This window comes from Tamandua tetradactyla, chromosome 2, assembly GCF_023851605.1.
Source record: "Tamandua tetradactyla isolate mTamTet1 chromosome 2, mTamTet1.pri, whole genome shotgun sequence".
In the NCBI taxonomy this organism is placed as follows: domain Eukaryota; kingdom Metazoa; phylum Chordata; class Mammalia; order Pilosa; family Myrmecophagidae; genus Tamandua; species Tamandua tetradactyla.
The window spans coordinates 203,830,608-203,845,892 of record NC_135328.1 but is presented as its reverse complement, the minus strand read 5'-3'; the positions used below and the strand labels follow the sequence as shown (position 1 = coordinate 203,845,892).

General features: G+C 39.5%; 1 protein-coding gene across 3 annotated transcripts in view; it reads left to right on the top strand.

Annotated features, from left to right (window-relative positions):
- The window catches only part of ZBTB40 (zinc finger and BTB domain containing 40), a 120,493-nt gene that overhangs the window by 71,845 nt on the left and 33,363 nt on the right, over positions 1-15,285 (top strand). For all 3 annotated transcript variants that reach the window (XR_013171209.1, XM_077150921.1, XM_077150922.1), the window contains exons 2-3: positions 5,655-6,421; positions 6,871-7,004. Coding sequence is in view for 2 of the 3 variants with exons in the window: in XM_077150921.1 (XP_077007036.1) it covers positions 5,725-6,421; positions 6,871-7,004 (831 nt within the window). In the remaining variant the exon portion in view is untranslated. The remainder of the gene's footprint in view (positions 1-5,654; positions 6,422-6,870; positions 7,005-15,285) is intronic.

Genomic DNA, 15,285 nt, shown 5'->3' with positions numbered 1-15,285 from the left:
TGATGCTGACTCTCAGCTCATTCTGGGGGTTTTCTCAATCCCTTGATGCTGAGTCTCAGCTCATTCCAAGATTTCTGTCCCACGTTGCCAGGAAGGTCCACACCCCTGGGAGTCATGTCCCACGTAGACAGGGGGAGGGTGGTGAGTTTGCTTGTTGTGTTGGCTGGAGAGAGAGGCCACATCTGAGCAACGAAAGAGGTTCTTTTGGGGGTGACTCCTAGGCCTAATTTAAAGTAGGCTTGACCTATCCTTTGTGGGGTTAAGTTTCATACGAACAAACCCCAAAATTGGGGGCTCAGCCTATAGCTTTGGTTGTCCGCACTGCTTGTGAGAATATCAAGAATTCAACTTGGGGAAGTTGAATTTTCCCCTTTTCTCACCATTCCCTGAAGGGGACTTTGCAAATACTTTTTTATTCACTGATCAAATCACTCTGGGATTTATTGGGGCATCACTCTGGACAAACCAACAAAATCTCATGTCCTACTCAAGGTTCCATGTACTTATGCGTTCAATTAAGGTGTCTGCGTAAGTTATATTAGGAAATGCACTAGTCAAAATATAAATTTTGTACCAAATAAACATTTTTTGCTTTAGTTTCACACATAAGGTAAAATTTTTGAATATTAATTACCATCTATTTTCAGCACCCTGCAGTAATGATATTTCTTTGTTCTTCCTCATGAAAAAACATTTTTAAAATTTGTACATTTAGTCACTATCATTATACATTCTAGGCATTCCTTGATTATACCATCTCAGTCTTTATTGTCTATCTTTCTGATTTCATTTGTGCTCCCATCCCTCCTTACTCTATCATTCTCACATTCAGCTTCATTCAGTGTTTTAACGTAATTGTATCACAGTTAGGTAGTATTGTGCTATCCATTTCTGAGTTTTTGCATTCAGTCCTGCTGCACAATCTGTATCCCCTCAACTCCAATTACCCAATATCTTACCCTCGATCTACCTCCTGATGGTCTCTGTTACCAATGAAATTCTCCAAGTTTATTCAGTACTGTCAGTTCGTATCAGTGAGACCATACAGCATTTGTTCTTTTGTTTCTGGCTAATTTTATTCAGCATAGCGTCCTCAAAGTACATCCATGTTGTTACATACTTCATAAATTTATTCTGTCTTATGGCTGCATAATATTCCATCATGTGTGTGTACCATGGTTTGTTCGGCCACGCACCTGTTGATGGACAGTTTGGCTGTTTCCATCTCTTCGCAATTGTAAATAATGCTGCTGTAAACATTGATGTGCAAATGTCTGTTTGTGTCCTTGCCCTCATGTCCTCTGAGGAGATACCTAGCAATGGTATTACCGGGTCATATGGCAATTCTGTATTTAGCTTTTTGAGGAACCGCCAAACTGCCTTCCACAGCAGTTGTACCATTTGACATTCCCATCAACAGTGACTAAGTGTGCCTCTTTCTCCACATCCTCTCCAGCATTTGTCATTTTCTGTTTTATTGATAATGGCCATTCTGGTGGGTGTGAGATAATATCTCATTCTGGTTTTGATTTGCATTTCTCTAATAGCCAGGGAAGTTGAGCATCTTTTCATGTGCCTTTTGGTTGTTCATGCCTTTGTAGAAAGTTATCCATTTCATCTACATCGTCATGTTTATTAGCATAAAGTTGTTCGTAGTATCCTGTCATTGCTTCCTTTATTTCTGTGGGGTCAGTGGTTATGTTTCCTCTTCCATTTCTGATCTTACTTATTTGCAACCTCTCCCTTCTTCTTTTTGTCAATCTTGCTAAGGGTCCATCAGTCTTATTGATTTTCTCATAGAACCATCTTCTGGTTTTGTTGATTTTTCTCAATTGTTTTCATATTCTAAGTTTCATTTATTTCTGCTCTAATCTTCATTATTTCTTTCCTTTTGCTTGCTTTGGGGTTAGTTTGCTGTTCTTTCTCCAGTTCTTCCAAGTAAACAGTTAATTCCCCAATTTTTGCCCTTTCTTGTTTTTTGATATAGGCATTTAGGGCAATAAATTTCCATCTTAGCACAGCCTTTGCTGCATCTCATAAGGTTTAATGTGTCGTGTTTTCATTTTCATTTGCCTAGAGATATTTACTGATTTCTCTTGTAATTTCTTCCTTGACCCACTGGTTGTTTAGGAGTGTGTTGTTGAGCCTCCACATATTTGTGAATTTTCTGGCACTTTGCCTATTATTGATTTCCAACTTCATTCCTTTATGATCTGAGAAAGTGTATTGTATGATTTCAATCTTTTTAAATTTATTGAGACTTGCTCTGTGACATGCATATAGTCTATTCTTGAAAATGATCCATGAGTACTTGAGAAAAAGGTGTATCCTCCTGTTGTGGGGTTTAATGTTCTATAAATGTCTGTTAAGTCTAGCTTATTTATTGTATTATTCAAATTCTCTGTTTCTTTATTGATCCTCTGTCTAGATGTTCTGTCCATTGATGAGAGTGTGGAATTGAAGTCTCCAACTATTATGGTAGATGTGTCTATTTCTCTTTTCAGTGTTTTCAGTGTTTGCCTCATGTATTTTGGAGCATTCTGGCTGGGTGCAAAAATATTTATGATTGTTATGTCTTCTTGTTGAATTTTTCCTTTTATTAATACATATATTAATACATAGTGTCTTTCTTTGTCTCTTTTAACTGTTTTACATTTGAAGTGTAATTTGTTGGATGTTAGTATAGCTACTCTTGCTCTTCTCTGATTGTTATTTGCATGAAGTATCTTTTCCCAACCTTGCCCTTTCAACCTATGTTTATCCTTGGATCTAAGATGTGTTTCCTGTAGGCAGCATATAAGATGGGCCCTGTTTTCTAATCCATTCTGCCAGTCTATGTCTTTTGATTGGGGAGTTTAATCCATTAACATTTAGTGTTATTATTCTACGGGTAGTACTTTCTTCTACCATTTTGCCTTTTGAATTTTATATGTCACATCTAATTTTTCTTCTTTTTTCCTTTACTGATAGTCTTCTTTTCTATAGCTTTCTCCACACCTCTCTCTTCTGTCTTTTTGTATCTGCCTCTAGTGCTCCCTTTGGTATTTCTTGCAGAGCTGGTCTCTTGGTCACAAATTCTCTCAGTGATTTTTTGCCTGAAAATGTTTTAAAATTTCTCTCTCATTTTTGAAGGACAATTTTGCTGGATGGCAGTTTTTCTCTTTTAGTAATTTAAATATATTTCTCGCCTCCATGGTTTCTGCTGAGAAATCTATGCATAGTCTTATTAGGCTTCCCTTGTAGGTGATGGATTGCTTTTCTCTTGCTGCTTTCAAGATTCTCTCTTTCTCTTTGACCTCTGACATTCTGATTAGTAAATGTCTTGGAGTATGTCTATTTGGATCTATTCTCTTTGGGGTGCGCTGCACTTCTTGGATCTGTAATTTTAAGTTTTACATAAGAGTTGGGAAATTTTCAGTGGTAATTTCCTCCATTAGTTTTTCTCCTCCTTTTCCCTTCTCCTTCAGGGACACCCACAACACGTATATTCATGGGCTTCATATTGTCATTCAGTTCCCTCAGTCCCTGCCCATATTTTTCCATTTTTTTCCCTATATTTTCTTTTGCTTGCCAGATTTCAGATATTCTGTCTTCCTGTTTACTAATCGTATCTTTGCTTCTCAAAATCTGACATTGTAGGTTTCCATTGTTTTTTCATCTCTTCTGCTGTGCCTTTCATTCCCATAAGTTCTATGATTTGTTTTTTCAGACTTTTGACTTCTTCTTTTTATTCATTCCTTGCCTTCTTTATATCCTCCCTCAGTTCATTGATTTGATTTTTGATGAGGTTTTCCATGTCTGTTCGTACATTCTGAATTAATTGTTTCAACTCCTGTATCTCATTTGAATTGTTGGTTTGTTCCTTTAACTGGGCCATATCTTCAGTTTTCCTAGTGTGATTTCTTATTTTTTGCTGGCATCTAGGCATTGAATTACCTTAATTAGTTTATTCTGGAGATTGTTTTCACTTCTTTTACCTTTAGTTTTCTTGCTGGATGAATTTGTTGTCTGTCTGTTCTTCGACATTCAGTTCAGCTTTTTCTGAACCACTAGCTTAGGTTTTGTTTAACAGAGGAGAATTTTTCAGTTTTTGTTTTCTTGTTTCTTGCCCTTCCTGTATGGTGCCTTTTTCCCCCACCCTTAGGAGGGTTTGCTTAGGTATTATAGACCCCAGCCAGATTTTCCCAGACCAAACTGGCCTCCTGTCAGGAGGAAAGAGTCACCTGCGTCAGTTTTCCCTGAGGGTGAGACCCAGCAGGTTGAAAGACTTTCCTGTGACGTCTCTGGGCTCTGTTTTTCTTATCCTGCCCAGTATGTGGTACTTGTCTGCCTGCAGGTCCCACCAGCATAAGATGATGCGGTACCTTTAACTTTGGCAGACTCTCCCTGCTGGGGGTGTGGTGGAGACAGAGGAGAGATTGTAGGTTGGTTTTAATGGCTTCAAATTACCAAGCCCTGGGGTCTGAATTCCTTGAGGGAGGAATTCCACCTGAGCTGGGCCCCACCCCTCCCCTGGGGAAGGCACAGGCTCCATACAAGCTGTCAAAGAAGCTTGTTTCTGCCTATGCCTGGGGCAGTTGCAGCCTAAGAAGCCCTGCCGCTCTATCCAAGGGCAGCCAAGCCTCTGTAGAAACACAGCCATAAAACCTCTGTTTTGTTTTGTTTTCTTTTTCCGTCAGCCCTGCCCCCTTAGTGCTCGGGCAAAAATCAGCGACCTCCACTTTGACTAAGTTCAGCTGAGCTGGGGGCCTATTTTTAGTAGTCAGAATTTGTGAATCAGTTCCACAATTGGTGTTTGGTTGGGCTCAGCCCCTGCTGCTGATGAAGTCTTTTTCCTTTCCCCTCTGGGAAGCAGCCTGTGGGGGAAGGGTGCAGGCTACTGCAGCTTGTGGAACTCACGGTTCTGCGGGGGCTCGCAGCCTGACCAGCTGGTCCAGACTGGGGTACGCTGTGTTGTCTGGTCACTGACATGGCCCCAGGAACTGTTCTGTACTGTTCCTGGTTATTTAGTAGGTGTTCTGGAGGGTAAACTAAATCCCACACCTTGCTAAACTGCCATCTTGACTCCTCTCTAGATCATATTTTAGAGCCATAGGATCAGATGAGAGAGAGAAAAGAGGTGGGATGACTGAGCCCTGAATCACTCCAAAGTTTAGAGACCAAAGTGATGAAGAGGACCTAGCAAAGGAATGGGTTAAATAAGATGCATCTTGTATTCTAAGTATTTGTTTGTATATGTGTCTCCTCCATTTAGCTGAATGAGAGCTTCTTGCAGGCAAGAACAGCACATAGCAGCAGTTCACCTGTGAAATCAGTGAGCAATGGCCCTGCCATTTAATGGCTGTTTTCCTTAGGCAGATTCTGTTAGTCCCTCTAAGCTTTAGTCTCATCAGGAAAATGTAGTATTTTTTCCAAAGAGTTATAAGGACTAAATGAAATCACCCATGTAAAGCACTAAGCAGAATCCTGTTCATATAGTTATGTACATGATGGTCATTGTCATTATCATTATTTGGTAAAACATGAACAGTGTCCCTCCTGTTGAGCAGCATTTGTTGTGTGAATGAGTGAATTCTCTTTTGTGTTTGTTTGTTTAGCATTTCATTCATGCACCTCCCTGTGTGTTTGTGAAGTATTAACATGGTATTTTTCAGTTTTCTCTAGTTCTGACCCTCACCAAGTGGACTGTGAAAGAAGAAAAGTCCTGAAGGTAGAGTTGAAGTGATGGAGCTCCCCAACTACAGCCGGCAGCTGCTGCAGCAGCTCTACACTCTGTGCAAGGAGCAGCAGTTCTGTGACTGCACCATCTCCATTGGTTCCATTTATTTCAGGGCCCACAAACTCGTCCTGGCTGCAGCCAGTCTCCTGTTCAAAACCTTGCTGGACAACACAGACACCATCTCCATCGATGCATCTGTGGTGAGCCCCGAGGAGTTTGCTCTCTTATTAGAAATGATGTACACTGGCAAACTACCTGTGGGCAAGCACAACTTCTCCAAAATCATCTCATTAGCCGACAGTCTCCAGATGTTTGACGTGGCTGTTAGTTGTAAAAATCTTCTGACCAGCCTTGTAAACTGCTCTGTTCAGGGTCAGGTGGTGAAGGATGTCTCTCTGCCACCCACAGAGTCATTCAGGAAGGAATCAGAGAAGCCTCAAATAGAAATTCTCTCCTCAGAGGTTGCTGGAGAGCCTCATTTCCCCCTGCAGGTTTCTGCCCTTCAAGGGGGTCCTGTGAAAGCTGAGACTGAGGAAGCAGTCCAAACTGTTGCACAAGAGATGAGTGTGGATTCTCCCATTGCCCAGGAGATTCAGAGCAATACAGAAGCACCAGTGGAGACCCCTAACACAGCTGAAATTTGCTCTCCCTCTGTTATTGTACAGTCTTGTAGTGAGACAAAGAATGTAAGCACAGAACAAGGTAATATTCATTTAATAGTTGCTTTATAATCTATCCTTCCATTGCCAATTGCTTGACACAGTGATCTTTATAAATATTTTGGTTTCATTGATAAATTTGCCGAAGACCACTGGATTTTCGGCAAAATCCAGTACTACTGGGCTAGTCTTCTTTTGAAAGTGTCTGTGTTTTTGAGTGTGAAAATCTGAAGATAACTACAGAACAGAAAAACAGTGTTGTCCCATCTGTTATTATCAGTGATGCCCCATTTCTAATAATTATCCATTATTTTAATCAAACCAAGTATGTCACAGTGAGCTAACTGAGAAGCATGTTGTCTAATACTTATAACTGATATGCTAGATATTAGTTAAGTGTAGTATTTGAGCTGAAGGTTTTCAGACAGCTTAAAATTGATTTAATCACTTCAAGTAATGAACAGCTGATTTTTTTTTTTTTTTAACATTCAGAATATGAGAGGAGACACTACCAGCTGGGTTTTCTTCTGGAAAATGAAAGCATCTTCTCAGATGTACTCTCAGTTACCCAGGATGTTTTGAAAAGACTAGAGGAATGTTCAGAAATTAAAAGCCCACAGAAGGAGGTAGGTACCTCCTTTTTTTAAATTTCCTACTTCTCTTTTGTTTATTTATTTAGTGTCCTCAGGTTACCATATCTACTTCCCAGATGGGGCAGAAATATGAAAATACAAATTACCCTAGGGTTTCAGTTTGTTGTTGTTTTGGCATTTATTCCCTAAAGAACATTTCTTACAAAAATATTGGGCAAGATATTTTCAAAATGAGTTATATTTTAATCACCTGACAAATCCCAGTTTACCACCAGTTGTGATCTAGGATACCTAATTGAATATACCATTTCCTCCTGATTGATCAAGGATAAAGTGAGGCAGAAAGTAGTTATGAATAACCGCAAATCTGAAATTAGAGATAAAAACAAAAACAAAACAACAAATATTAAAAAAAAACATGGTACAAAAAGGGCTTAATAACCTAGGGTGTTATATAAGATTCTGCAAAGGTTCCATACACTGCAGTAACTTTCCAGAAACCTGCAACGTCCAGATGGGTCCCTGGACCAGAAAAGTCCTGAAATGCAGAGGGGCCAGCCTCTCCAGAACATGTACTAGTTCCATCCCCCTATCCCATATTATCAACAGTCCCTTCCAGTATGAAAAAGTTAGAATGGACATAGCCAAATACCCCTGAAGAGTAGAAGAAAGAACAAAGGTGATGGTGGAATTATACAAAGAAGGCAGGGTTTAACAAACAAGTATATTGCTGAATCATTATATTGATTATTTCTTTTAGTCTCCAGTGTCTTAGAGCAACTAGAAGTAAAAACCTAAAATTGTGGAGTTGTAACCCATACCAAACTCTGAGATCTGTTCTACAACTGATTGTTGTGATGTATTTTGAAATTTATTGCTTTTTTTGTATATATGTTGTTTTTCACAAAAAAGAAAAAAAAGGTTTCATTTTATAAACTTATTTAGTAGATTGCACTTGATTTTAAGACTGCAGTAACCATTTTAAGATATATTAAAACAATAGCATCATATACTGCTCCATAATTTGATAAAAAAGGTATTTTTTCATCATATATTGGTATGTAATTAGTATTTTAGTTACGTAAATCCAGGTATGTTTTAATCTTGAGTCAGTTTTTTTTTCATTTGAAATAACTAGTCCAGTTGTAGAATATGAAGGGTTCAATGACCCATCCAACTTTATCTCAACTAGGTAACTTGTATTTTCCCATGTGAGTGTATCAATTTGTTATGCAATTTTTAAATTTAATACAGTCATTATTTTGCATGTAAAGCTTTATAAATTATTCACAGAGGCAAATTAATATTTATTAATTAATTTAAAAAAAAAGCTTTTCAGTTGTGAAAAAACAGACCAGTAACTGAAGGTTTATTGAGCAGTCACCATGCTGAGCATGGTGCATTGTTAATTCATTTAATCTTCACAAAAATCTTTAAAGCTGTTACTATTTATGGATGAAAAACTGTCTCAGAAAGGCAATGTAACTTGCCCAGTGCAGAATTAAAAGGTTCTAAGTTGAATTCAGACCTAAGCATTCTGACTTTAGAGCTATTCTCTTACACATTGAATTATACTGTGTAGGATGAAAAGTATTGATACCTCTTAGATATAAACATTTAGGACTTGCCTGACAGAAAACTGCCAGATGGTCATCTCTTTTTCACCTGACCTTTCTTTCTTTCACTATCTCAACTGAGACACAATTGAGAACTGTGTGTTCCCTCATAGCCCTGACCCTGCAGGAGATGAGATTCCTTGGCCTTGGTAGAATGCCCCTTGGCCTTCCCCTTTCTCCCTTCTATGCTTTCCCCTTCTGAGAGGCTGTTGGCAGAGTGAGAGGGGACTCCTCAGTAGGCTTGTCCATCTGATTGGTGGAGAGAAGGTGAAGACATCTTCCATGTTGTTGTAGGTAACTTAGTGTCTCCTGTTCCTATTACTCCAAATGATAAATGCCTTTTAATATTTAAATGTTTTCCTAATTCATAGAAAGTTACTTTTTAAAAAAACAAACTCGATGTGTAGTATTTATTTTCACCATGGTTAATCCACAGTTGTCTGTAAATTGTTTTCCTGGGAGATGAGCTGTTTACAAGGCTGGGCTAACCCTGATGACTTTCTCAGGGAGATTTCAGGTTGTAAAACCTTCTTAAAGTACTCTTATTACCCATTATGCTGAAGGATATCATGGTTTTATATTTTTGCACTTGGATGTTCTCCTAACTGTTCAATTCTTAATTTGGTCATTGGCTTGTTACCTTGATATCTTACAGACACACCTCTTTATTTTCCTCTTAAGACTCTCTCTCCTTTGGTTACAGAGAATCAACACCATTTCTTAGCTCAGCACTACTCACATTATTGAGTATTCTCAATACTCCTCCATACCTGCTTAAACAGTTTTTTATAATACTGGTGCCTAAAGGTGTCCATCATGTAATAGGGATTCATGTTCAAGAAATATCTGCTCTACACTCATTCATTCAGCATTTCTTCTTTTGTCCCAATTTTTGTTCTAATCTTTTGATGATGATAATATTAGTAGGACTTTGAAAAAACACTGATTCATTGTTGGTGGTCATTTTAGGCTTATGCTATTTCTTCCTGGGTTTGAGGTCTGAGTGAGAACCACTGGTGGTTGTATTTAAAAATGGATTCTACTGTATTCCATAATAAATCTGTCAGCTCCAGGAAGAAAAAGGGAGAAGATATGTTAAGAACATAAGATTAAATATAGAGTTAGGGAGATGTCACTTTATTAGTTTCTTCATTTCTCTGCCCCCTCCCCCATCTCACTCTCACTCTCTACTTTCGGACAGCTTTATCCTTTGTGTGATTAACATACAGAAACTGTATATATTAAAGTGTACATTTTGATAAGTTTTGGCATATCCCTGAAATCATCACAATCAAGACAGTAAACTTGCATAACCCCTAAAAATTTCCTCATGCCTTTTGTAATCTCTCCCTTTTGCCCCTTTCCACTTGCTTATCTTCACGTGACTGACCAGTGATCCACTTTCTGTCGCTATAGATAACTTTGAATTGTCTAGGCTTTTATAAAAGTGAGATCATACAGTATGTATTTTTCTTGTCTGGCTTCTTTTAGGTTGCATAATTATCTTGAGATTCATCTGTGTTGTTACATGTATTAATAGTTCATTCCTTTTTATTGCTGAATAGGGTTCCATTGTATGGATATACAACAATTTATTTATCCATATCTCTACCTTTTCTAGCATTGTGACCTTGGGCTGAATGCTTTTGTTTCCTAATTTGTACAATGGAGATATTGTCACCTATGTCATAGGGTCATTGTGAAAATTAAGATTATTTAAGTAAAACACATAATAGAATGTCAGGGACATAGGAAGGGCTCAGTAAATAGCAACTGCTATTTTTATTTATATGTTAATTCGACTGTTTTAGACTTGGTTACCAGTTTCACTTTTTTTCTTATGCCTTATAATGTCCTAGTGCGATGCCTGACCTATGAGATGGTTTACTGTTTCATAGGTGTCACCATCCACTTGGAAATAACTCCTTGAACTGCATGGAGCTAGTGGGAAGCATCCTGTCTCTCGAATGACCATTCAGTGTATATAAATATCATCTGATATGTTTGTTAAAATGTACACTTCCAGACCTCATTTCCTTTTCTGTAGGTCTGTGGTAGAATTTAGGAATCTACACCTTAAACAAGTTGTCCATGAGTTGATATCTTTATATATGTAGCCCATGTTTTGAGAAGCACAGCTAGAGAAGATGATGACTGATGAATGCTTTTCCGTAATCTGTTGTGGAGATGTCACAGTGTCTGTGCTCTCACCTTTAAATGTTTTTAGGGGCTCAGGAAAAGGCCGCTGATTAACTGTTCTCCCCAGGTGCTCTCCTTGCTTCCGCCTTGATTCAGCAAATATTTGCTGAACAGATATTGTGTGCCAAGCCCTGAGCTGATTGCTAAGAAAATAAAAATAAATTAGACTTGATCCCTATCCTCATAGTGTCTTGACAGCAAAGAAATCCTGCTACACACGTGAATACTTTTTGGTGGAAGTGTGCACAGGAGTCACCAAAAGGTTTCAATGATGAGAGCATTTAAGAACTGTTCATTTGGAAGAGCGTTATTCTAAGTTTCAGCTACAGCTTTGAAGGTTCCTTGTTTGTTTTCTGTTTGTGTATTTTTATCTCCCAAAGAACTTTGAACAATTTGGTGGGGTTTTTTGTTTTGTTATAAGTTGTTTTCTTTTTTTTTTTTTTTGATAGTTGGTTAATTACTATAGCATACTCATGATTTGAGGCAACTTAACATTAAAAAGCATTTACTTCTGGGTGTGTAATCTTGAGGCTTTTGTTAAGGCTTGTGAAGGATACAGTATTCTGGTTGAGAGAGCCCAACCTTTTCCTTTCCTGAAACACCAGATGTGGGCTGTGCAGCTAGCCAAGATTGAGTTTAGGGAGGACACCATGAACCGGTGTCCTGATTATTTTATTTCCTGCAATGATTGTTGAAAGATGGCAAAGCCATTCCCTGTGCAGTGATTGCAGGAACATGAGAAGAGGCTTAGCTGCTTGAATTGTGTGAAACCAAAGCCAGAATTGATTAAGGAGGAATCTCTTGGGTGCAGGGAGAGGAAAGTGTCTTCTGCCTGTCTTTATTTTAGTGTAATATCCCTTACCAGTTGGAAAACGAGATACTGATCTACAATACTTTCTGGCTGAACTGACTAAAACTGTCGTTTAAACCCAGACTCATACTTATTTTCAGTTATTCTATAACTTTAGTGTTGCTTCTCTGTTCCTAACCACATCCTACTTTTAACTAATTGGGTATATAACAGTTTGACTAGAATAAATTTGACTATTGATGTCCTTACTGTTTGATCCACTTTTCACCAAAGTTCTAGCAAGACTCCTAATGCTGAGCACCTAGTAGCATTTTTTTCTCCTTAAGTCTTATTTCAAGGGTAAACATGTTTCTTCTCCTATGTAAACCTAATATTTCCAAGCAATATTTTAGTGAACCAAATATTTCCAAGCAATTCTTCTTTGTTGAGAAGCACAAGTCTGTGTCTTGTGGACTTTGTTCATTGATAGCATTGGGTAACCCTCTTGAAAAGTGAGGGAATAGGATACATTTACAAGTCTGTGAGAGATGAAAATAAGTTGTTTTTCTAAATCTCCTCTTTGTTCATTGCTAAGTCTAAGATATGCAACCATAAATAAAAAGGTTATTAGTTTTAAGGGAAAGAAATTTCATTCAGTTCAGCAGACATATTGAGCACCTATTATGGACCATCTCTATAGTAATCTTTGAGGCTAAGAAAAAATGCTACAGATTATCTAAATACCATCCATTCAAAGTGATGTTGATTCTGGTAAGTCCAATAGAATCCAGTATAAATGGGTTGGTTGCATTCAAAAGCAGGAAGAGAGAACTTGGGTGAAAGGGGTCCCAGGTCTATGGAACGAATACGGTGTTCCAGACCTGTCTACTTACTGGCCAAGTTACTTTGACTCCCAGCCAGAGTAGGAGTAGCAAAGCCTCCCAGGATTGGACTGAGTTGTAAAGTAGATGGCAAGAATGCGTAGTAGCTGGGGCTGTGTTGAGCTCTTGTGGTCTGGATTGTTATGGCTGTCTTCTGGCTTTTGGCATTCAGAGCAGGCATGAGAGAACAAGAATATAGCATAACCCAAACAAACCAGAGGACAGTAGGCAGACAAGTGGGAAAATAAGTAAATTAAATTAAAAGACTTGAGTATAAGGGAAAGGTTAATTTTTTTTTCGTATATGGTAGAGGGAAAGGAAACTGTCACTTCTTTAAATATATTGACCTATATATCACTTATAGGTAAAATTGTTGATTACTTGTGTGACCACGCTTTGGCATGCCTTGACATGAATTTAGTACCTTTAACTTTAAGGTTCAAAGAGGTCCAAATATGTGGTTAAAGAAGTTAGGCTTTTGACAAACTCTGTTTTGGTTCAGTTCTTGGAGTTCTGTTTCATGGTAGCAATCAGTAACCCCCAGCATGTTGCAATATGTGACGCCCTTCTGTTTAGGCAAATGCACTATTTCAGAAGAGGGCTTACTGCACTGTGGAGCTCAGGCAGCCTAGGGGGATGATGGAGGAACAGATATAAAGATGGATCTGATGCAGGTCCCCAGTAGGTTCTAGAAGAAAGAGTGGAGACCAGGGCTGTCAAGGCAGCTGACTGTACTCTCTTGGCCCTTTCATCAGCCCACCCCTGTTTCTCTTCCCAGATGGTCACCTATAGTGCCACTGCTGAGCAATCAAGTTAACAAATGTTTTAATTTCACTGCTGAGTAGTTCTGCAGAGAAAGAGACAGTAGAAAGGCTAATGAGAAGTACATCAGATGCCACCACTGGTGAAAGCTTCTCTTTCCTACTGGTCCAAATGATAATGCCAGGCAAATTGGATTCAGAGAGAGGTAGGTTTCAGATATTTGCAGAGCTTCAGGTAAAAAAGAAACCTGGCCTAGTACAGAATGAGGTAGCTATGTGATATGTTAATTAAGATGCACAAAAAACAGAAAGTAAGGAAGGGAAGGGAAAATAAAGAGGAAGAAACAAACATGTTAAAGAAACATGAATAGATCTGTGTTAGTTATCTAGAGTAACAAATAACTTTAAAATTGATTACCTTGAGGGGACTTCCTGGAAGATGGCGGCTTAGTAAGACGCGCGGATCTTAGTTTCTTCTCCAGGACACCTACTAGGGGAGTAGAAACGATACAGAAAGCGCCCAAAGCCACAACAGAGATAAAAAAGACAGCGTACCCCATCCTGGAACGGCTGGCTGGCTGAGAGAAGCAGCTCGGGTGAGATCGCCGAGGCGCGCGGGCCTTACCGGGCGGGGTGGCAAGCGGCCGGAGTTACTCCCTTCCCCCTTCCCGGGCCGGCTGGGAGAATTGGAGAGGCGGTCCCCTGAAACAAAGACGGCTGGCGCCCACACCACGCGCAGCCCCCGGACCAACTGAGAGAATTGGATCGGAAACCCCCAGGCCGCGGAGAACGGTGACGGGTGGGGGAGGCCCCTTCCAAACCCGTGACTCCCGGGGAACGTGCACTCTCTCGGGCGGGCCGCTGCCGCTGGCGCCCTCCCACCACGCTTGTTGCCCAGGGCCGACTAGGAAATTCGGACGGGCTCTTTCCCTGGCTGCGGCGACCAGCAACCCTCCCTGCGTTCGGACCCCGGGCCGGCTCAAGCCGTTTCGGCTAGCGAACCCCCAGGACGGCGAGAGTTTTCCAAAGTTTAAGGTCCCACAGCACCTTTTACTGGTGGGACCCGCAGACAAACGGGTGCCACGAGCGCCACCTACTGGGCAGGATAAGAAAAACAGAACCCAGAGATTTCACAGAAAAATATTACAACCTTGCTGGGTCCAACACCAAGAGAAATCTGAATAAATGCCCAGACGCCAGCAGCAGAAGATAACTGTCCACGCTCAAAAGATTGAGAATATGGCTCAGTCAAAGGAACAAACCAATAGCTCAAATGAGACACAAGAGCTGAGACAACTAATGCTGAATATACGAACAGAAATGGAAAACCTCTTCAAAAATGAAATCGATAAATTGAGGGAGGACATGAAGAGGACATGGGCTGAACATAAAGAAGAAATAGAAAAACTGAAAAAACAAATCGCAGAACTTATGGAAGTGAAGGATAAAGTAGCAAACATAGAAAAAATAATGGATAGCTACAATGATAGATTTAAAGAGACAGAAGATAGAATTAGTGATTTGGAGGATGGAACATCTGAATTCCAAAAAGAAACAGAAACTATAGGGAAAAAAATGGAAAAATTTGAACAGGGTATCAGGGAACTCAAGGACAATATGAACCGCACAAATATACGTGTTGTGGGTGTCCCAGAAGGAGAAGAGAAGGGAAAAGGAGGAGAAAAACTAATGGAAGAAATTATCACTGAAAATTTCCCAACTCTTATGAAAGACCTAAAATTACAGATCCAAGAAGTGCAGCGCACCCCAAAGAGATTAGACCCAAATAGGCATTCTCCAAGACACTTACTAGTTAGAATGTCAGAGGTCAAAGAGAAAGAGAAGATCTTGAAAGCAGCAAGAGAAAAACAATCCATTACATACAAGGGAAACCCAATAAGATTTTGTGTAGATTTCTCAGCAGAAACCATGGAAGCTAGAAGACAGTGGGATGATATATTTAAAATACTAAAAGAGAAAAACTGCCAACCAAGACTCCTATATCCAGCAAAATTATCCTTCAAAAATGAGGGAGAAATTAAAACATTCTCAGACAAAAAGTCACTG